Below are 24,431 nucleotides of genomic sequence, written 5' to 3' on the forward strand. Positions count from 1 at the left end.
CTAGTTTAATAAGGCCCTCTTTGAGGAAAGGAAAGCTGATAGAGACAATCACCATCCGCCACAAATTTCACTTACCTCTGAACTGCAAGATCCATCTATAAGAGAAAAAATGTTGGTGTCAAAGTGGCTTACCTTAGATCTCTTTTAGACTCAGCTGAAACCCCAAACAGCTCTTCTAACTGATTAAAACAGCTTGCAACACCCCCAGGTCAATTGCATTTGATCACGCAGCTTCTAAAGCAGACGAATATGCACAGTTCTTTGGTTCTAGGGCAAAATCGATTGATCAATCACTGATAAGCTGTCCGCATTAACAATCCAACCAGATCAGCACTTGTAAATCCATGACCACTTCGCATCTCTTTGACAAAATAAGGGAGGACAAATTACTAAAGGCCATTACAGACATCAAACCCTCCAACCATTCTGCGGACTAGATTCAAAGCAATCTAAGCACAAAACATTGCCATACACTTCCTTCCATACTGGATCAAGCTAGTCAATTCCTCACTCAAAACAGGAAACAATTCCTGACTGCCTCAAGAGTGGACAAGTCACAAGTCACCCCACTGCTCAAAAAAACTTCAGCCGACACAAATTACCTCAACAACTTTTGTCCAATTTTTAAACTCACAATTCTTGCAAAAATTATCGAAAAATGTAAGGAGGAGCCAAGATGCCTGCCTGAACTGCCGCATGTCTGCATCACTCATGGCAGTGAGGCCACAACAGATTTCCCTTTACGGTCTTGGCCCCTGAATCATCCTTTGGGTGAGAAAGAGGCACTGCGGGGTCTGCGGAGCTTCCCTGCGCCAAAGATGAACAGAGCTGCAGCTGCTAATCAAGGGTGAGAGACAGGCTCAGGCCGAAGCGTGATGTCCCGGGTGCAGTCTGCTTCACTGCACCACAGTGTTTTGCTCTGGACCCTCCCTTGCTTCCACCGACCTGGCCAGAGAGCAGTGTCAGCTGGCATGCACTTGATCAGCTGAGGGGCACCTGCCTCGTTTCAGCATTGCCAGTGTTGAAATAGAGGCCCTTCGGAGAACGGCAAGAAGAGCTGCACTGGGCCTGGCAGAGCCCAAGGTGGTTTTGGAGACTCCTGGGGCGACAAGAGAACCGGGAGGCCCCTGGTGGACTTAAAACAACTGATCCTCGATGGAAATTGGTCTGTAATGGAAAAAAACGATGGGGTGGCAATATCTGTAGCACTCATGAGACAGCTCCGGGAGCTGACACCTGCAGTTGAGAGTACTGTGACCGCAATAGAGACAGTGGTGAATGCCCACTCGGAACTGCAACTTAATCTCAGGAGGACAAACTCATGAATCTGGAAGACAGATCATGAAGGAATAGCATCCCTATCTTGGGCATTCCAGAGGGGATGGAGTCGCAGCCCATGAATGCATATCTGGAATGGTTTCTTCCACAGCTCCTACCTACGCTAAAAGGACCAGACAGTGATTGAGGTGGATCAGGTTCACAGGACCCCAAGCAGGAAGCCCCCCTCCACTGAGTGCCACCCAAGATGATCATGGCCAGAACACAATGATACTATGACAAGGCGTGCATCTTCAAGGAGGCACGAAAACAAGGAACAGTCAAATATAATGGGAACTGGATCTTCTTCTATCTTGATTGAAGACTGGTGTTGCAGAAAAAGCAGTGCATGCTTGAGAAGGTAAAACGTAAACTCAGGGACATGAACTTACCATATCCTCTACTGCCTCCTGCTAGGCTATGTATCGATGTAGAGGGCAAGCAAAGTTTTTTTGAAAGACCCAAGGAAATTATACAATATATCAAACAAAGAAATATATCCAAGTAATGTATATATGCCTGGGGTGGGATGACTGGGGTGGTTTAGATTTGATTTGATTTGTAGACTTGCACGGGCCTATCTAGAGGGGGTATCACAATACAGATCACACAATATAGATATGTTATCTTATACTAGAGTGACATCAAAGGACTGTATGCACCAACTAGGGACAATTGGTAATGAAAAGCCCTGGTGACTCCCACATGGGGCAGAGGCAAGTCACTCAAATCTGATGAGTATGCAGTTGACACGGATTGTTCAGGGGCGGGTGGTGGTACAATGGATACCAAGTACGTCGGCCAAGTGGGGGAAGGTTACACAGGTGGAAGCCACATTGGAAACACAAAGGATTGGGAACTCACAAGCAAAGAACACAGAAAGTAAAACACAATGCATTACCAGGTGCATGAACATAACCAGGGTGGGGTTAAAGGCACTATCAAAGAATGTGAAAGGCATTAATAATCCCATAGAAAATATAGTTTTACTTGAAGCATAAACAGTCACAAATAATCATGCTACAAGAAACACATATGAACCCTAGTGAACACACCAAATTAAACACCGGGTGGGGAATCACAAGGTTTGCTAACTTCTTAGCATTGTCGCAGGGTGTGCTGATATGGATGATGGCCTTGGTCCCATTTAGAGTGATGAAAACCCTCAGGCGTCTTAAGGGGAGATATCTTGGTGTGGCGGGGGAGCTAAATGGGGAACCACTGTTGCTTTTAAGCACGTATGCTCCCAACATAGATTCCCCCAATTGTTTTTAAGAAATCACATCTTTAACTGCCCCATCTGCTGACTGCAGAATACTATGGATGGGGAACTTCAACTGTAAACTGGACAGCCATTTAGCTACTTCATGAATATCTGTGAGACTGATGCGCAGATCATCCTTAGCCTTACAAAAAAGCCATGCTGACGCTTGACCTGACTGAGGTATGGCGCTGTAAACACAAAAATATTCCCTCTACTTCCCGCCAAGCAAAACACATTCTCTCATATTGATTTTGCACTGTGCCGGGCAGGGCCTTTTTAACCTATGCTAGTTTAGCAGTTTAGCAGCCACCATACGAAAATATGGCCTGATTTACTGCGGGAACCTGAAATGCATTGGGTAAATCAACTGTAGATATCCTTGGTGGAAGGAAGGAGATTTGTCTCACACAGGAGGATAAACTTCTGGAATGCCTAAAAGCCCTGTTCCACCGGGACTTGGGGGGACAAATTACAAGACACACAGTGGTGCACAGAATGGTCCCAGACAACACAGATACATGCCCCAGATGAAGAATAGTAAGAGGCACATATATACACGTGTGGTGGGAATGCGCTGTATTACAGCAGTAATGGCGAGACATAACCACAGAACTGAGGGGGGCCAACATGCCTGGATGATGTGATATGCGAACATGTGTGTTAGTTTTACTTACCAAAATGAAAACAAATAAAGGATATATTAAAATAATAACTTTGGGGCTAACTGCTGTGAAAAAGTGTATTGGGGTCAGGCGAAAGTGGGTGGTGCCCCCGACGATTAAACAATCAGAGAAAGAGAAGTTGAAGTGGATTACAGCGGAGTGTGGGTTTCGCGGGAAACTCCAAGGCAGAATGGACAAACAAGGGGGCTCTATAGAATGGGACCTGGGAACGAATGAATTAGAACAAACTGAAGAAAATGGAAACATTGTGAGCAGTAATAGTGAAGACTTCTAATGATAGCTGAGTAGTGCACACGTGTACTATGTAAACGTGTCAGAGGAAGTGCCGGGTGACTGAAAGATTTGCATACATGACTCATATGTGGTTGAATAAAGCAGTGGAGTGCGCAATCACAATGAGGGGGAAGTAGGGCAAGGCATGTTTGTTGTATTCCAATTTGTGAAAGCTGTTATCATTGTTTGAAACTCAATAAAACACATTTTCAAAAAAAGAAAGATGTGTACCATACCAACTTAGCCTTCACATCCAAAACAACAAACTCTTATATGGATACCGATCAGGATTGAATCAAGACAGTTGCACTGAAACAGCGCTTCTCTAAAATCGTCAATGATGGAGCTGTAATACTAGGCACAGGCAACTCATGCCTCCGGATTCTACTCGACCTGTCGGTGGCCTTTGACACAGTTAATTACAACACCCTTCTTGACACTCTCAAAAAATAGGATGGGCAGTAGTTCTTATATAGTTAAAATCATACCTCATGGACAGATCAAAGAGGTTAAAAATAGACTCATGCTTATCTAAACTTACTGCCCTTACACAAGGGGTTCCTTGAAGATCTATCCAAACCCTGACCCTACTTAAGATCTACATCAAACCCCTAGGAGTCTTACTAAGAAAATCAGGAATCTTCTACCATCAATACGCCAAAGACACCCAACTGTACTTAAAGATATCCTCCCTAAGGAACATCTTGCACCTAGCCTAAACATGTTTAGAAAGTGGATAACATCCCATCATTTAAAGCTGAACCCATCCAAAACTGATTTCATCTTCATTTCCCCATCTCAGTCATCAGCATCAATACAATCATGGCTGGACTCAATCAACATCCTCAACTGCAAACTCACCATTGTCGACAGTAGCAAATCACTTGGGGTCATCATAGAAAAAAACCTCAATTTACAGTCACAAGTCAACACCATGACCAGAATTACACACTTTCAATTGTGTCTTATCCCTGGGGAATCCACCGCTTTATTCCAGAACAAGCTCTCAAAATGATAACTCAATCACTGTTACTGTCTAGAATTGACTAATGCAATTCTCTCCTAACCGGGCTTTCCAAAATTCATCTCCCTCCACTGAAAGTAGGTGTACATGTGGTAGCATGTTTCATCTCTAGGGCTGAAAGGAAACACTATGGGGGTCATCCCGCCGCCCGCCAAGCGGGAACCGCCAGAATACCGCTGCGCGGTCAAAAGACCGCCGCGGTTATTCTGAGTTTCCCGCTGGGCGGGCGGGCGACCGCCAGAAGGCCGCCCGCCCAGCGGGAAACCCCTTCCCACGAGGATGCTGGCTCCGAATGGAGCCGGCGGAGTGGGAAGGGTGCGACGGGTGCAGTTGCACCCGTCGCGATTTTCAGTGTCTGCTATGCAGACACTGAAAATCTTAGTGGGGCCCTGTTTGGGGGCCCCACGACACCCGTTACCGCCATCCTGTTCCTGGCGGTGAAAACCGCCAGAAACAGGATGGCGGTAAGGGGGTCGGAATCCCCATGGCGGCGCTGCTTGCAGCGCCGCCGTGGAGGATTCCCTAAGGCAGCGGGAAACCGGCGGGACACCGCCGGTTTCCCGTTTCTGACCGCGGCTGTACCGCCGCAGTCAGAATGCCCATGGGAGCACCGCCAGCCTGTTGGCGGTGCTCCCGTCATTTTAGCCCTGGCGGTCGTCGACCGCCAGGGTTAGAATGACCCCCTATTATATCTCATCAGTAATGTTATCACTTCACTGGCAACTAATTGAAGCCAGAATTATGTACAAAATGGCTTGCATCACCCATAAGACCCTTCCCACATGTACTCCACAGTACCAGGCTATCAAGCTGCTGACTTCTGTTAGGTCTAGACCATCATGGAATGCTGAAACTACCTCAAGCTTTAAAAAGGAATGATGTATGCCTCAGTACATTTCATGGAGTGCAACCAGAGTCTGGACTTCTCCATCTCCGAGTCTACACACCACCGCCTCATTGGTCATCTCTAAATCGGAAATAAAAATCCCTTCTGTTCGAAAGACATTTTAGCTCATTTCTATTCTTCTCTCCTCATCCAGCATACAGTGCTCGCAATGAAACTTGCTGGGGAATCAACTCTCTATATTGATATAATTTGGCTCCCTAAATACTCGTGGAAGATGTAATACTCTTTAACTGAAATCGCTGGAACACCTGGGAATGTTCACAATGATTCTCCATGCGCTGGGACCTTCCGTTCTACCTCAATATTATTCGGTGCCTTGCACCTATGCTCTTTCTGCGACTTATTATGTATGACTATGTAATCTATGTGTCTTGTGTAACGCTACTGAAAAACGCTGTATAAAACCAAATAAATTAATACATTATGTACACTTTGCTTTCTCTCAAGACACCGTCTCGTCAGCAGAAGACAACAGACAGGAACCCTGCAAAAGTCACAGGACAGACACTAACGCAGGAGCAGGGGAAACAAGGCATGATGCATGCTGTCAGGTCACACTTATGCCCACCTCTAATAGCGTTGTTCTTGTCCACGGGATGCCTTGACTAGTAAGTAACTGCTCTTTTGAACCCATCCCTTCCTATCTAGAAATGGGTTAAGCAAGGGTTGTTGACCCTACTTCTGTTACTAAATGGGAAAACGCGCACAGCCAAATGAGAAGTGACATGAGTAGGGCCAGACATAGAACCAAAAACAGTTCTGGCCAAAATGGCAAAACCAGCCCTGCTTCCTTCACCCCCTCTATTTCTCCATTCATCCATTCTCTTCTTCTCTCTCTCCACTCCCTCTTGCCCTCTCTCTGATATCTCTTCATCCTCTTCCTTCTGTTTTTTTGTCACAGCTCTCTCTTTCTCACTCTCTTTCTTCTTACGTCCACTACTGTGCCGTGACCTGTAGCAGGACCTAGGGAGGTGGAATCAGAGGTGCCAGTGGTAGCTCCAGGAATCAAAAATGGCCTCAAATATCGCTTCCTCCCTTCTCACACTCCACCCCTGCCTCTGCCCCCAGGTAAATGCCCGCAGAGGGAGGAATAGCCAGTCATTACTTAACATTTTGTGATTTGGTCCATCAGCTTTGAAATTAGGGGCTTCAAAAACATGTGCCTTGGTGTTGGATCCTACTCATGCACTACGAGCCACTAACTGCTGAAAGAATCTGTGCACATTCATGCAAACAATTTACAAGAAGACATGAAGCTGCTACGACAAAATGCACATGCTAAATTCTGACTCTTTGATTCATTGGTAGTGGAGCCACAACACCCTTATTCAGTGGTACTGCTGGTTGCAATACCACTGTCAACATCCAGGTGTCCTCACCATGACTGCTTTGAAATGAAAGACTTCTGCAAGTTCAACTCAAAAGAAATAGACAATCACAGACATGAAATAGAATAGTAACAAAGTGTGGTTGCACTTCCACTCTCAGGCAATAGAGTGTGCTTGTACTTCCACTCCCATGTTTAAAGACATTACATTTCTTTTAAAGCTGGTGAGAGGGGTGCTTCAATTTCACTCACATATAACAGATTTGCTTAAGAACATGAAACGCAGTCTTAAAACTGATGTGCCACTGCAAACATCTTGTTAACCTTACAGAGATTATACATAGAAAAAAGGCATAATTTCAGTAAGAACATGAAAAAGGAGCAACCAGGTGTGACTTCGGTGATGCCATCCAAGAGATCATTGGCATTATAACATCATCAAAGACAACACTGAAGTAACTGATGGGGTGTAAGATTGCATTTTTCTCACACATACTGGCTCAGTCCAAGTATATCCCATGTATTTTCCAGGACGTGGTGTTGTTGTCAGGGAATATATCTGTCTTTCGGTATAATATCATTTGTTGACACATTAGAGCCCATATCTGGCAAATAAAAACACATTTGGGGAACATGTGTGTTGGCGCTTGACTCTTGGGCTTGTGGAATGAATGGGTTTGGTTACATTTGGTGGGTTGAGGGCGGGCCTGTGTAAAGGCAACGCTCTGCAACCAGCTCCCAGTGTGCACTGTGAACAGCGGAGGTTGGAAATTAAGTACATCATAAAAATAATCACTAAAATACACTGAAAACAACACAGTTAAAACCTGAGGTATGGTCCAAGCTCAAATTTGACAGTTATGGTTACCACTACACATACCTTGCGCCTCCCGCTGGGCTCAGAACACCAATTTGGCAATGGCACAGAAACGAAAGAAGAGCTATCAAGAGAACTTGTTGGGTGGTGCCAGGTTTAACATTTTATACACGCAGGTGTGCAGAGTGTGATATGCTCTTATTGCCACTGTTGAGTGGGGGGAGGGCCCAGGACTCCAGGGAAGTGCAGCTTCGAGTATGTCTTGGTGCCCTGAACTGCACCCAAATGTAATATGCAGATTATTATCCTCTGCTGTCTGCATTCGTGGTTCATACCATGCTGTTATCTTCTTGAGTATTAGTTATGCATAAAGGTGCTTACAAGAGAACCAGAGCAAAAGATGAATGTGCGTTTGCTCATTTATAACTACAGTGGGAACTTAACATTGAATGTTATTGTCATACAATCTGGACTGATCGACTTCTCGACTAACCATCTTCAACAAGGATTAATTACTCCTGATCCACTCTGCCCACTCTTTGCTTTCGCCCCTTGATCTCGTCTTTCCCCGTACTAGCTCTCCCTAACGACTTGTCACACAAATTGGCCACTTTAAAGACATCAAATATAATACATAAAGGAATGCCTTCACCAGTCCCCGAAATGAACTGCCCCACATCCTGCTGGGTGACTCGGCACTGGTGTCCCCTACATGCATCTGCAGTGCCGTCCTATTCCCCACAGCAGCCATGATGAGAGATACATATCTACAATAAGTAATGGACAGGAGAAAGGATGTGCTCCCATCCATGTCATTGTGTTTTCCTTCATCTATTATTCTTGCCTGTCATAACTGGAATAAAGATTTGCCTGGAAAGGGAAGCTGGCGAACTTCACCAAACAACCAAGGGAAACACTGTCTGCAAATGTTAGTGTCAGTGGTTTCAAAGCCAACCTTAAGTAAACAGCGCGGGAAAACCTGACACTTGTCTTCTGCAGGAGTAGGTGTTTAATCAGCCGGATGAGCTAAGTGTAAATTCTCACCTCCAAGAGGAGAGGAGGGAATTAAAAATGCAACAAACTAGCTAATGAGAGACGCTGCTGCTTGGAACATGACAGATGCCCTCTGGTGTCAAGAAGGGTCGCTCAACATAACAAGCACGGGCGGGATGTCTGCAAGAATCTTGGTTCTTATAGCTGGCACCGACGGTGACTTTCAGCCATTGCTGGGCTCTCAACCAACAACACTAAACAGGCTGAAACATGCAATTTGATTCTTCGTGTTATAAGAATGGGCTAATTTATACCCGATTGCTTCTCTCTGGTGCTGGCTGAAAAACCAAGACTGGGCGGATGAGGGCAACTCGTGTGGCATGGAACTGGCTGGGAGCCATGTCCAATTCACAGCCCACCGGAGCAATCTAGGTTTGTAAGATACATTAATTACTTCTGCCAAGTTAATGTACTATCCTACAGGAAATGCACTATAACACTGGATACGCAATGTTCATTTCAGTGGCGTTGAGAGGTCACGTGTTTGTTTTTATTTGTCGTGAACAAAAAAAATTGTAAGTGGGTAACTGTGAATAATGGGGATGTTTCTCAACAAGGCGTTCTGAATGATATCAAATACACAACAACAGCGAAGGTCGAGTTGGTAATGATGTCTACTTACTGAAAAAGATACCCATTATTCACTGTTACCCATTGTTGGAAATTGAGGTATTGGTTGAAGGGGTAAAACTCTACTCAATTAGAAACCACATTCTTTGTCAGGGTGAAACACAAACACATCCCCAATTAATCTGTGCTTAACCCTTTGTTAGCCTGACACAAAACAATCAGGCTTAGCTTAGAGGCAATGTGTAAAGTATTTATGAGCACTTCAAAATTAAAAAACAGCCCAAGAAAAATACCACACCAAATTAAAAATATAGAGTAAATCTAATAAATTATTTGGCACCAAAATGACAAAAATCCAATAAGTAGATATGTAATTTTGAATATTTAAGTGAAAACAGTGCCTAAAAGCGCAAAACACCAACTGCGGTCATCTGGTCGCACCTGACCAGGACAAACTCACAAGTTCAGCTCAACCGTGGTGGATCACGGGTTGGATACAGCGACCAAGTTAGGCCTGCTGAACATGAATACCTTAAATCTTGCTTGTGGAATGTTCCAAGATCATGTGTCAAGGATGCATCATGCAGCAATGGTTCCGAGGAGATGCAAGGCTACGTGGCGGGGTCTTGCATCGTCGTTGAGGATACCGGCGATGAGAGGCTTGAGATGCGAAGGCCTGCATCGAGGATGCGTCATGCAGCAGCGGTTCTGAGCAGACTACGAGCTGCCATGTGAGGTCCGGCATTGGGGATGCTTCACACTGTGGCAGTTCAAATAGGGCTGCGAGGAGGTGCGTTGTGCTATATTGGTTCTGCCTCACAGGGCCAAAAGTAGCCTGGTAGAGCACCTTAAGACACATTTCTAAATGTCCAGACACCATTTGGGGGATAAAACCACCCACAGTAGAGAGAGTGCAGGGTCTGGGTTTAAGGTGGTTGGAGCCTTTTCGGTTCCTGAGGCTCGGATCTGAAGGACAGCCAACCAGCTCACTCTGGTGGTCCTGGGTTCTAGGTGCAAGTCCAGTCCTTCACTCAAGGAGCAGGGCAACAAAGTGGCAGTCCTTCTTGCAATGCAGCACAGCGGTGCTTCTGAGTCTTCCCCGGGTCCAGAGGTGTACTGAAGAGTTGGGTCTGAGGGTCCAATATTTATACCTGGTGCCCACTTTTGAGTAGGAGAAGCTTCTAGACGGTTCCGCACCCAGAGGTGTTTGGAATTTCCTGCCTCCTTGCCCCATTTCTGGGGTCACAATAGAATAGTTTCAAACCTTTTTTTGAGTGTGCTCAGGCAGGGCCTTTGTGATGTGCAAGTGTGGTACTTGCACATTACTCCCCCTCATCAGGTCACTGGTGGCCCATCCTGCCAACACCTATTATCACTTTGTTTCACTGTCTAGAAGCAATACACAAAGACCAACTGCTATCTACACCTAGTCATGTGACCCAGGATACAGGCAGCATGCACCAACTGGTTAGGATAACAAAATGCCAACTTCTTTAAAGTGGCATTTTCAGAATTGTGGCTTAAAATCTGACTTTAAAAGGACTTTCAATTACAGTTTCTTAGACACCAAACTCACATCCCCACCTGCTCCCAATTGAAAGTCATCACTTATTAAATGTTATAAGTTAACCCAATGTTATCCTATGGAAGAGGTAGGATATGCAATAGTGAACAATGAATTTAAGAGTGTTTCACTACCAAGACATGTAAAAGTTAAAAGTACATGTCTAATTTCTTAAATACACTGCCCCCTACACTATGTGCTGTTTAGGGCCTACCCTAGAGGTGACATATGTATTAAAAAGGAAGGGTTAGGCCGGGCAAAAGGTTTATTTTTCCAGGTCAAAATGGTAGTTTTAAACTGCACAAACAATGTGAAGTGACAAGCCTGAGACATGTTTGAAAGGCTACTCAAGTGGATGGCAAAATAAGTGCTGCAGATCCACTAGTAGCATTTGATTTACAGATCCTGGGTGCAATTGTGCGTAAGCAAATTTCACCATGTTTAAAACAGAGAGCACAAGCACTCTAGAACTGGTTAGCAGAGGTAAAGTATGCAGTGTCCTAAAAGCCATTCAAAACAGATTCACCTTCAGGAGGGTGAAGGCAAATGTTTGGGGTTCAGAAAGTTTGGTGAACCCACCCAGGTTCAAGCAAAAGGTTTCAAATTTTCAGAGACAAGTATCCAATGAAAAAACTGAATCGTATTGGTGATCCAACGGTATTTATTAGAAAACAACAACCAGCTGAAACGTGTTTGGCCCTTTAACGTTCATAAACCTGGGGCTTTCTCAATGCTCTAAATGCAGTGAGAAAACTATATCCATATTTAATTAGTACAGGTTACCAATCAAAATTGTACCTGTAATATTCGTATATGTTGAATATCAAATGATAGAAGCCGACCCGAAGCAATTCCTAACCCTATGGTCAAGGAGGGAAAGTAGGGTCCCAATAAACCATCCTAGGTGTGTGCCAGCCAGTCACACAGGAAACCAAGGAGCTAATGTATCACTTAATGTCAGCTCCTCAAACTATCCTTGTGTAGCAGGTACCCGAAGTGGTCACTCATTAATGGATTGTAGAGGACTGGCCATAGAATTGATCCAAGTACCACAAGGAGCTCTGTTCGACATTGCGCTCTGCTATTTTGTCACCTAGTGTGTTTCAGCTCACGTTCATCAAATTGGCTCCAAACCAAAACGTGCATTTTTGCACGTTTTCTGAACATAATATTACTCTTCGGTGAACCAAAAATAATAGCTCACTAAACATTGACAACTGAAACAAAGACACAATTTATTCTGTATGGCATTATTTTGTACAGCTGAAGTGATTTCAATGCATCCCTGCACCTCTGGACCTATCAAAAGCTCATTGAGATATATTCTCATGCTATTAAATGTAGTGCTTGAATTCATAAAAATAAACTGTTATAAACCTCTGTTTGAGAACTCATGTTAAAAAAAGGGTAAGTAAAAAAAGAAAATAACAGCAAAACCGTTAAAAATAAATCAATATCAACTGTTTAGTTCACATATTTTTTATATTAAAGTAAAACAAAAGAGGTGAAAAGACAAAAATAGAGGAAAGCAGTGTAGGACAAAGGATCAGAGGAGAAATGAGGATTGAGTAGGCACACTCCGCAAAAAGTGTGGAAAAGGAGAACTATGAAGAATGGCAAAGTATAAACATTTTAAATATAGGAAAAGGAGAGGACTGAAGAGGCTTCTTCAAACAAAAAGCAAAGGAGGGGTACAAAGAGGTGAGAGAGAGAAGGAAGGTGGCAGAGGAAAAAGGAGTGGAAAGAGAAGACAGATGGAAATTCAGGGGGGTTACTCCCATGGACAACAATTACAAAAAACAGGGGAAAAAACTTTAACCCTTTCTGTGCCGGGGACGTAATGGTTACGCCCACCGGCACAGTGCTCCTGTGCCGAGAACATAACCATTACGTTCTCGGCACTGAGCTCAGAGGGAGTGCTCCCTCTGTGGGCTTCCTTCCCACCCCCCCCCCAAGGCAGGGATGGAAGGGGAAGCCCTTCTCCTTCCACCCCCGACCCCCCCACTGACGTCTGATGAGGTCACCGCGCTCATCAGAGGCCACTTCCCCATAGCGATGGAAGCTCATGCTCAGGTTCCGGCACGATCGGAAAAGAAATATAAAGCATTTCTCTTCCGATCATGTGATTGGGGCCTGAGAGGCTTCGAAAGAAAGGAAAGGAATTTCCTTCCCTTTGAAGTCTCTAAGAGCATTTCAGAAGCCGGATCGTAAAGCAATCCGGCTTCTGAAATGCCCACTAGACACCAGGGATTTATATTAGAAATCGAAATTGGCATGAGGGGAGCGACCCCTTGGGCAAGGGTCGCTTCCCAAGGGGGCAATATTTTTCAAGGCCTTTTAGGCAACGGTCGCTCCCTGGGGGAGCAAACTTATTTTTGGCGATTTCTGCTCCCCTTGGGGGCAGATCAGCGTATTTCTATTAGGCCGATCTGCCACCGGGGGGGGGGGGGAGGGCAGGAACCACTTAGGCACCAGGAATTGGTGTGTGTGTATGTGTGTGTTTTCTTTAGGGGGGCAGCCCCTTGGGTAAGGGTCGCTCCCCATGGGGGCACATTGCTGTTGGCCTTTGGGGGCAGATTGGCCTATTTTTGGAAGGCCCTTTTGCCCCCAGGGGGGGGGGGGGTGCAGAAAGCCCACCAGAGAACAGGGAAGTTTTTTTTCTCCAAAATAAGAGGGTGGGGGTATGGCCATACCCCCACCCCAAATAAATGGGGTCAAAATTGTTCTGCCCACCAGTGGGCAGATGGGGCAATTACCCCTGATCCACACCCCGGGGGGACAGAAAGTCTACTAGATGCCAAGGAATTTAAAAAAAAATAGTGGGGTGGTGGCTACCAACCAGTATGGGCCTGGTTATGCCCCCACCCCAACTGAAGGGGGTAACAGTGTTTCAGCTCTCTCCCACACTCTAAAACATCTTATCCCACAGCAAGCAAGAAGAAATTTGATTATTTTGGGTTTTGGTTTTACATTTGGCACATGAAAGCTTGGTTAACTCTCAAAATCGTCCCAATTGGAATGGTGAGGGCTGCACTTTATGGACTTTGGGATGCTGCCATGTAGAAAAATCCACAAGACCTAGACACATCTGAAAACTAAACATCTGGGTGATTCCAGGGTGGTGTGTTTCACATGCACCCTGCACCATTTTCTTATCCACAATGCCCTGCAAACTTCCAACTTTGGTGGAAATCACACATTTGTCCCATGTTTTTGTGATGGAACCTTCCGGAATCTGCAGGAATCCACAAAATTGCTACCACCCAGCATTGTCTCATCTATACCGATAAAAATTCTGCTGCACTTGTCAGCCTAAAAATGTTTTTTTTTCAAACTGCCCTTTAGTACACACTTTGGTTCCCCCACAATCTCGACATGTTTTTGGCTCTTCCCTGTCACAAGCACTTGGCCCACCTACACAAATGAGATAGAATTTTTACCGGGAGACTGAGGGGAACGTTGGGTGGTATGAAATTTGTCCCAGTGCGGTGATCCCACACAGAAATGTGGGAAAAGTTTGATTTTTTTAGCTAAATTTGAGGTTTGCTGAGGATTCTGGGTAAGAAAACATTGGGGGATCCACGCAAGTCGCACCTCCCTGGACTCCCTCGGGTGTCTAGTTTTCAGAAATGTCTGGGTTTGGTAGGGTTCCCTAGATGGCTGCTGAGCTCAGGACCAAAAACGCAGGTGCCCCCTGCAAAAACAGGTAGTTTTGTATTTGATAATTTTGATGTGTCCAGATAGTGTTTTGGGGCATTTCCTTTTGCGGGCACTAGGCCTACCCACAAAAATGAGGTACGATTTTTATCGGGAGACTTGGGGGACCGCTGGGTGGAAGGAAATTTGAGGCTCCTCTCTGATTCCAGAACTTTATGTCACTGAAATGAGAGGAAAAAGTGTTTTTTTGGCCAAACTTTGAGGTTTGCAAAGGATTCTGGGTAACAGAACCTGGTCAGAGCCCCACAAGTCACCCCATATTGGATTCCCCTAGATGTCTAGTTTTAAAAAATGCACAGGTTTGCTAGGTTTCCCTAGGTGCTGGCTGAGCTAGAGGCCAAAATCCACAGCTAGGCACTTTGCAAAAAACAGCTCTGTTTTCTTTGTGAAAATGTGATGTGTCCACGTTGTGTTTTGGGGCATTTCCTGTCGTGGGCACTAGGCCTACCCCCACAAGTGAGGTACCATTTTTATCGGGAGACTTGGGGGAACGCTGGGTGGAAGGAAATATGTGGCTCCTCTTTGATTCCAGAACTTTCTGTTATTGAAATGAGAGGAAAAAGTGTTTTTGGGGCCAAATGTTGAGGTTTACAAATGATTCCGGGTAACAGAACCTGGTGAGAGCCCCATAAGTCACTCATCTTGGATTCCCCTAGATGTCTAGTTTTAAAAAATGCACAGGTTTGCTAGGTTTCCCTGGTGCCAGCTGAGCTACAGGCCAAAATCCACAGCGAGGCACTTTGCAAAAAACAGCTGTTTTCTTTGTGAAAATGTGCTGTGTCCACGTTGTGTTTTGGGGCATGTCCTGTCGCGGGCGCTAGGTCTACCCACGCAAGTGAGGTACCATTTGTATCGGGAGACTTGAGGGAACACAGAATAACAAAACAAGTGTTATTGCCCCTTGTCTTTCTCTACATTTTTTCTTTCCAAATGTAAGACAGTGTGTAAAAAAGACGTCTATTTGAGAAATGCCCTGTAATTCACATGCTAGTATGGGCACCCGGGAATTCAGAGATGTGCGAATAACCACTGCTTCTCAACACCTTATCTTGTGGCCATTTTGAAAATACAACGGTTTTCTTGATACCTATTTTTCACTATTTATATATCAGCAAATGAATTGCTGTATACCCGGTATAGAATGAAAACCCATTGCAAGATGCAGCTCATTTATTGGCTCTGGGTACCTAGGGTTCTTGATGAATCTACAAGCCCTGTATATACCCGCAACCAGAAGTGTCCAGCTGACGTAACAGTATATTGCTTTAAAAACTCTGACATCACAGGAAAAAGTTACAGAGTAAAACGTGGAGAAAAATGGCTGTTTTTTTCACCTCAATTTCAATATTCTTTTATTTCAGCTGTTATTTTCTGTAAGAAACACTTGTAGGATCTACACAAATGACCCCTTGCTGAATTGAGAATTTTTTTAGTTTTCAGAAATGTTTAGCTTTCTGGAATCCAGCATTGGTTTCTCACCCATTTCTGTCACTAACTGGAAGGAGGCTGAAAGCACAAAAAATAGTAAAAATGGGGTATGTCCCAGTAAAATGTCAAAATTGTGTTGAAAAACTGGGTTTTCTTATTCAAGTCTGTTGATGCCATTTTTAGGGAAAAAACCATGAGCCTTCTTCTGCAGCCCATTATTCCCATTTTAAAAAAAACAACGACATTTTTGCTGTATTTTGGCAAATTTCTTGGTCTCCTTCAGGGGAATCCACAAAGTATGGGTACCTCTAGAATCCCTAGGATGTTGGAAAAAAAGGACGCAAATTTGGCATGGGTTGCTTATGTGGAGAAAAAGTTATGAGGGCCTAAGCGCGAACTGCCTCAAATAGCCAAAAAAAGGCTCGGCACAGGAGGGGAAAAGCCCTGGCAGTGAAGTGGTTAATGTCACCCAGTGATAGGAAGTGGGAAGGGACAGAGGAAGGAGGGGAAGGAACCGATTCAAACCTTGGATAAAAGCCAATACAGAAACCCAATCTTCAAGATTAATGGCATTTCTGTCTTAAACAAGGCATGTCACCAGTAATTTCTAAACATTTCTCATTTTATAAATTGCCAACTAACAAATGCTATGTGCCACTCATCTTGGAAGTTTAATTAAACAGTTTAGAAGGGCTTTTTCTCGGAGGTGGTACTGTACGAATTATTTTTTCTCCGACATTACACACAGCAGCTATTAACAGTTTGTAACTGTTTTCAGCTGAGGTATCTTCAAGTACATTTTGGCCGGTCAGACCTGCTGACATTTATTGGGGGAGAATGCCTGGACATGCACATTTTTGAGCTGTAAACAACAAAATTCACATGCAAGTCTAACTTTACAGGGCTGAGCTCGTGTGTAATCAAAAATTATCAAAGTTGTTGAATTCCGATCCCTGGAGCATCTCTTAATTATCTCGTTCGGGACTGGGCCACTCATAATGAGGGCCCTAGTGACATGTCTGCAGTGATTCACATGCCTGCCATGCCCCCCTTGACAATCCTTCTATGCTCTCCTCCCAATAATTGCGGGCATATCCCAACTGTGATATATTTGAGTTACTGCAATAATTAACTATTCAAAACACGATATGAAGGAAGGCAAGCTGGATACAATCACTACTAGCAATTTTTAAATTCATTAGAATGTCCCTGATGACAAAACATCTCCAGATGTCAACACCTGGCCAATTTGGAACACAGGTTCGAGAGAAAGGTGACAGAAGAAATGATCAACTGTTGTTGTCTATAATGCACCATGGACGTCATTTAGGGGTCGCAGTTGCGACCCCTGGCTTGTCCCTTGCGACCCCCGGGACTGCTTTTGCGACCCCTGGCCTCAGAGGTGGCAAAAGCTGTGGCAGGAACCCAGAGGCAGCTCGTCCTTACAGACGTTGCTTGGGCTCCACTTCCTTGTTTTCGATCAGTTTTTTATTACACTAATAGTGACTAATATTGTATTATTATTTACTATAAGTGTAATAAAAAATGGATTACAATCAGCTGGAATATGACCCCTCCTTGATAGCTGAGGTAAGTAGAAAACACTTCTAAATGTATGTTGTGTTTATGCTTGCGGGTGAGAGTGTGCTTATGTAAAACAGTGTGTGTATGAGTGGTAGTAGTGAATGTGTGTGTATGTGTAAGGATTTGTGTATGAGTGAAAGTGAAGATAAAATGGCGTGTGATGTCACTTCCGCTACCCCTGGCATTTTGCTGAATGGCGAGTGATGTCACTTCCACTACCCCTGGCATTCTGATGAATGGCGCGTGATGTCACTTTCGATACCCCTGGCATTTTGGTGAATTGACGTCCATGTAGTTCACCTCTGAAGTATTGCCTGCACCTCAACATTTGCGTGCATACCAAATCAACTGATTATGCAAAAGCACATTTTAATAGTCAGTACAACTCTGCTTTTGATTAAAAAAATAATCTGCATGCTACTGCGATAATCTCTCTGTCTTCCTACACACGGTGTCACTGCGACCTATAGATCATTCCTCGTACATGCTGACAACAAAACCCCTGTGGCTCAGTGAAAACAAGGCCCCTGGCGTCTTTTTCAATGCAGTGACCCAATTAAAGTTTTCTCTGTTGACAAAAATGCTGAACTGAAGAAAGTGCTGCAGCTACAGCATTAAAATCTGATCACGCGTCTCGTAGCGAGTCCGACCTCCTGCCCAAGGACATTCCCTTGTTTTTTCCAGTTCACATATTGGGAGTGCTTTTGGGCACCTTGCAGGACCAACTAAAATGTGCTCCTTCTACTTTTACCGAGGTATTACTCAGATGGTCCTTTTTCATAAAGACACAATTCAAAGCAAATCCATGACACCATCTCACATAATGTGTTCGTATGATACGTAGCCTGAAGGCTGAGACCTTTGTATCCTACAAACAATTACAGACCTGCCGAAGCGGGTGAGGCTCCTGGTAGCTTGGTAAGATCTTCAAGACCACACTGCCGCTGGCGTTCTTCAGCATCTCCTGCAGGACCTTGGGGTCATTGCCCACCTCCTTGCCATTCACCTCCTTGATGACGTCTCCAACGTGGAGCAGGCCCTGCTGGTCAATCATCCCTCCATGAAGGATGCGAGCAATGACCAACTCCCCATTCTCAACCCTGAATGTCACACCCTGTGAAAACATCAGAGCAAGGCAGGTTCAGGGGCCTGTTCATTATGTCAACAATACAAAAAAAGTGACCAGAAACTCTGGTCAATGGCTCCGGCTCTCTTACAACCCAACCCGCCATCTCAAAGGCCCCTTTTGAACATAAAGATATTGACTCCTCCTTCCTACAAAAGCTTCAGTTATTGACCCTAGGAACATTGGAATACCCATAAGATGCCGCTCTGACATCAGCTATTAATCGAATTCTTACTCAGCCCTTCCTAGCTTCGCTTATTACCTGGAACCATATCCTCCGTCACCAATACAACCTAACATTATATCTGATTCTCAGTAGTACTGTCAATGTGCCACCATGACTTCCAGTGAGCATGTGCATTCTTACAATCAGCTCGATAAAATTACTACTTCTTACAGCCTCAAAATCATGAAACCTACCTTCCTGTTAAATTCACATATTGGTAATCTGCTAGTCAGGATCTTACACCAATATTTTTCCTGGTGACCCCTGTTAACATCTTCTAACAATATCTATTTGGAGCATTTTTTTTCCATGTCTCCAGACATATTTCTGTTGCTGACATTTTTTATTATTTCCCCCCTTGCCCAGTCAGATGTCTCTTATGGAATTAGTATTTCCCCAGGGTTCAGTAAAATTAGTGCCACCATCTCCACTTACCAAATGCTCACCGGCCGTTTTGCGGATGCCCACCATGCGGACAGCATCGGGTGGCACTGGCTGGTTGTTGAATGTGAAATCCAGCAGAGGGCTTGGGGGCGGAGTCTCATAACTCTTTGAGGCCACAGAATCATGTGTTTCCAGCAGGGACTGACAAAAGAGAAGCAGGGAAATAAATGACTGCTGGAACAACAAGAAGTCCACAAAGAAAGTAAACAGGTTTGGGGCAGAGAAGAAAAGGAAAAGGGCAATGCCACGAGAAGAGGCAGAGAAAAATAGCAGGACTGCTGGGCAATTTAGAGAGCAGGGAATAGCGGGAAATAGAGGGTGAATAGGAACATAGTGCAAAAGAGAGGGCAGAAATATGAGGTCTCCAAAGAGACAGCATGACGGACAGGGGTGTAGCTTGGTCATTAAGACTGGTGGTTGGGGGGGGTGGTGAGCTTCAGATTTCCCAACAATCACACTGGCATGTAATGTTAAAATACATTATATCACAAGCATGGAGCATGGGAGGGGCCTAATGGACAGTGGAAAGGAGACGAATGCAGATCTGTAGGAGTACTAATTGAAAGAAACACAACATTTTGAATAATAACCATAATTTGGAGTACTTTCACAACAGAGATTTACAGTGTGTGTTTGTCGGTGTGTATATGCAAAAATCCAGCTGCAATCCGACAGACACCACACCATACCCGTCTGAAAGCCCCTGTACCCAACTATTTATCAGAAAATACAAATATTAGGGAGGGTGTAACACTCCAAACACTCTCCTGAAGCTACACCCCGGATGATGCAATAATGATTCAAAACAATTGTGAATGCTGCAGATGAGGCTTCAAACTACCTACCTGCCTTATTTCATCCCCAAGCATTACCTGCCTGCCTTACTCCATCTTTTTAAAACTCATTGCCTTTCTGATTCAATCATTTTAACACTCTCTTCTGGCTTACCATGTCCTTTCAGCAAGCAGGTTTCGCTAAACACTTTGCTGCTACTATCTGAGGATGTAAAGTAGATGCAATGTAACTTCCCTCGCCCCACTCTCACCCCCCCAATGTAAAATCATCGGCCTACGTACTCCTTCTTTGCACTTCTCTCATACAGGGAGGCCGTACTATTTAGGCCTTGGTTACATTTAATTACCCTAACATAATTCGCAGAATTTTGAGAATTTCGCATTAGGCCAAATTCAGACGTCCCAAAATTATGCCATTACACCAGTGCTTAATTTGTGCTTGTTGTTTCCGGTGCTGAGCACCGGCTCTTATTTTTGAGGTCCGGCGCTTATTCTTCTGCCTAAAGCATTTACTGCGAGAAAAAGACGCATACTGGAAAGACTGAGGAAGAGAAAACCGAAAAAAGCGTCACAAAGAGAGAAAGTAGAAAGCTGCTAGAGTGAGCGGAAGGGGCAGGGAGTGGCTTTATATGGAGTGAAGAGGCCCGAGATGGCTTCAGGATTACGCCGCCTCAGTATTCCGTGCTCGCACATTTAATTGCAGCAGCCGCGTGTTTAAGAGGAGGGCTTTGGGCACCAGCACGTTTTTATTTACAAATTAAGCACTGAATTACACCACGTTGCATAATTATGTCACAATTAAAGCGCAGGAACGCCGGAACACGATCTACCACAAAGCAGCTGTTGTTCGCTTCACTTGCTTTTTTTGCTGCTGTATTTTAGTACGAAATGCGGACACAAGGACTCATTTCACACTAAAATAAATGCCAGGCATATTTCATGTAAATTAAAGTATTTTTTCCCGGAATTTCGTGTAATTACGTGAAAGGAAATTATGAGATTTTTTTTACATCCCCATATCTCGAACATGTTTATCAGCCTCAAACACGTCTTAGTCTCTTCCCTCCATCCACCATGAACAGGGCTTTTCTTCCCTCCCCCCTTTCCCTCACTCTTCTCATTTTCATTCTTTTTTGTTTTTTTCAAACTTCCTCTTCTCCCATCTCACATGCCCCCTCCCTGCTCCCTGTACCTGGAAGTGAGGCTCCTGGAGGATGCCAGCCAGCTCCGCGGCGGTGCGGTTCTGGTCCAAGATGGGGGAGATGTCCTGAAGCACTTCCTGTACCAGCTCCAGGTTGTTGTCGCGCACGGCCTCCAGCTTTGTCTCCTCCAGTCGTTCATGGGCCTGGAGGGGCAGGAGAAGAACAGAACTGAAAAAAGATGTACTCGCCCCCCGGAACCATCTTCCCTTTCGAAATGCCTCTTGATGTCACTTATCGAGATGTAATAGGCATGAGTGAGTTACCGAATGAGCTTCAATGAGGCTGATCAAGTCTGGGTAAGTGTGAGTTAGTATCAGTGAGAGTCAATAGGAATAAGTGGGTTGGTTAAGTGTGAGAGTCAGTGAGTGTATATGAGTGTGAGTGAGTCAGTGAGTGAATGTTATTGTGTTAGTGTTCACTTGTGAATTTAAAAAGCACTTGGTATCTTATTTAGAGCAACGAGGATATAAAGCTTACAAAATGTAGCGGGCAGCAGCCTGCCTGGTCAAGAGAGTCTCTGGCTGCTGCCCCTCGGGTGGGGGGCTCGCCCCCCACCCGGGAGGGGTCTCTGTTTCCCCGGAGCATCTGCCAGGGCTGCATATGTATTGAAGGAAGAGCTAAATTATGTGCCGTGTTTGTTTCCTTTTCTGTATTCCTTTTGTTAATTGAAATAAACTCATAATGTTGAGTCCGGGCCGGAAACAAAAATGTTTCTACGAGCCCCACGCTGCAGGAGTCTGAGATTAGAATGGGATCCTGGGACTTTAGAGTTTGAGCCATGGCAGCCCATCCAGCTCGGCACCGCCCAAGCCTGCGGCCTATTGGTGAAATGTCAGAATGGCCAGTCTGGATCTGCCTAAATGGCAACTTGTTTCAGTAAAGCAAAGGACCAGTAGGCTCCATCACAGGGAGTTGTCTCTCTGCGTGAGGACAACTGTAACTTGTTTGTGTCTAGGACTGCCAGGAACCTGGGCAGGGAAAACCAGTGAGGGACACCCTGCGCTAAATCCAGCATGGCAGGGAAATCCCACTTGAGGTACTGCAGGTTTGGTAAGGCAGAGGCGCCGCTACTTTAAAGAGGTGCTCCTGTCCACCAAGCTCTAAATGAGACTAGAAGTACACTAACACATGATTAAATGACATAGAAGTTTGCTGTTGCTCTACGGCAGTGTTTCCCAAGAGCCGATTTTTGGTGGGTTGTTAAAGTCCAAGCAATAACTAAAGATGCCTTTAATTTCTGTATTTATCTTGTTACATTTGCTGCGCTTCAGATACAGAGGTCAAATGTCAGGTTATGTCTTCTGAAAAATTCTGCTTATTTTTTAACATGGGGATTGGTGTTTAGAAACTCCGCCACCTTTGCAGTCAGAGAAAGAAAAGTAAAGTGAATTATCTTACTGCGGTACAGGGAGTATGAAAGGCTAGGGTGTCTTTTTTTTGTAACACACAACAAAATGTAAATACCGGTAAATGACCTGTACACATTCAGCAGTTAGAAAAGAAAAAATAAAGCATATATTTTTTTATATTTCTGACGTGTGATGGAAACAAGGATTTTAACAGGATCCAAACAAATCAGGACACTTTGCTTGGTGACGCACAAATGATAATCACTATATCCCAATTTCCTTAGAGTATCATATGTCATTAATTAGTGGCCCTCTTCAACGGATAATGTGCTGTCTGTAAACGACAGTGCACTACGACACAATGCTATAGTTACACTGAAACATCGCCCTCTTCAGGTACATTGAATCTGGGTGGTTTGCGAAGTCTTGTTCTACAATTTGGATTGTGGTTCTAAAAAGTTTGGCAAGCACTGCTATACGCTATATTGTATTGCATTCCTTGACGTGTAGCTCAGCAGTGTGACTGATGCTGCCTTCTGGTAAAACCCCTAGCAGCAAAGTAGTCTCTATATTACATTTTTTGCGGTATTAGGCTTTTTTCACACTGGGGTGCAGACTTTATGGAGTCTGGTAACGGTGTTTGCTTGGATAGAGCACCTGAATGCTGGAGCTCTCAGGATCTAGCAGATGGTCCTTCACATTACCACTCTTGCATAGCTCCCCAAGGCTCCCGCTCACTACGTTCAGTTTGGTGCTCAGTACACTTCAATGTCAAGGTTTACCATGCAATGATTCTGCAAACCGCTAACATGACTGGGAACTTTTCTGTCACAATAACAATAACTTTCTTTAAAACTATGAAAAGGTGTTCAGATCCCATTTTGACAAATCTGGCAAAAAGCACAGTAAATAAAAACATGACAGAAGATTACTTTAAGTCAGGAAGAAAAACATCCTTCAAATAAAACAATGGAACTATCATCCAGGAAACTGAAGGAACCTGACAAAGGGTAAGTGCAAGGTAATATTTACTCCAGCACAGCAGGTAAGTGTCCGCGGCCAGTGGGGAATGTTTGAATAGAGTCTAAGTCATGGTGCAGTTTCCTTTATGCCGGTATAATCTTAAATAATTTACGGCTTGTTATGTACGATTATTATGACTAATGCCTGAAATTTATACAGGCTGCATAAGCATAATTTGCCTTAAAAATACTATAATGGAAGAAATGAAACACTGAGAAGACAAGCAGCTGTTGTTCGCTTTACATGCAATTTCTAACTTCTTTTTTGTGTGAAATGCCTCTTCGGGACCAATTTGGACTTAATGCGTTCAACGCAATTTCACTTAGTAATTCATACCTTTGCAGAATGTTTTTGGCATTTCTAGCAATTTTCACAAAGGTAATTACTCAAGTTTTGCCCAGACTTAACACAAGCACAACATTTCCTTCTAGAGACAGCACGGAGGATTGTCAGGTGTCCTCCTCTGCCATTACATCAAACGAAAAGGAAATTGTCCTTTCAAACACGTGGAAACTATCCTTCAAAATCCATGAAATTCACTCTCCACACCCATGAAAAGACAATCCTTTCGAAATGGAAATAAACCATTCTTCAAACCACAATAAATTTCCATCAGAATGCCTCAAGAGAACACAATTTAAAACAAAGAGGAGATTATCCTTCTGGACTCTTTGGAAACTAGCTTTAATGATGATGAAATGCTTCGCAATTCCATCATTTAACATCAGCCACAACAGCT

General features: G+C 44.3%; 1 protein-coding gene across 8 annotated transcripts in view; it reads right to left on the reverse strand.

Moving 5' to 3' along the window:
• Positions 1 to 24,431, reverse strand: part of MPP2 (MAGUK p55 scaffold protein 2) — a 382,718-nt gene that overhangs the window by 204,760 nt on the left and 153,527 nt on the right. For all 8 annotated transcript variants that reach the window (XM_069237839.1, XM_069237838.1, XM_069237836.1 and 5 more), the window contains 3 exons: positions 21,311 to 21,463; positions 19,316 to 19,465; positions 18,415 to 18,642 (listed from right to left, as the gene is read on the reverse strand). In XM_069237839.1, the coding sequence (XP_069093940.1) occupies positions 18,415 to 18,642; positions 19,316 to 19,465; positions 21,311 to 21,463 (531 nt within the window). The remainder of the gene's footprint in view (positions 1 to 18,414; positions 18,643 to 19,315; positions 19,466 to 21,310; positions 21,464 to 24,431) is intronic.

Source organism: Pleurodeles waltl, chromosome 6 (assembly GCF_031143425.1).
Source record: "Pleurodeles waltl isolate 20211129_DDA chromosome 6, aPleWal1.hap1.20221129, whole genome shotgun sequence".
NCBI lineage: Eukaryota > Metazoa > Chordata > Amphibia > Caudata > Salamandridae > Pleurodeles > Pleurodeles waltl.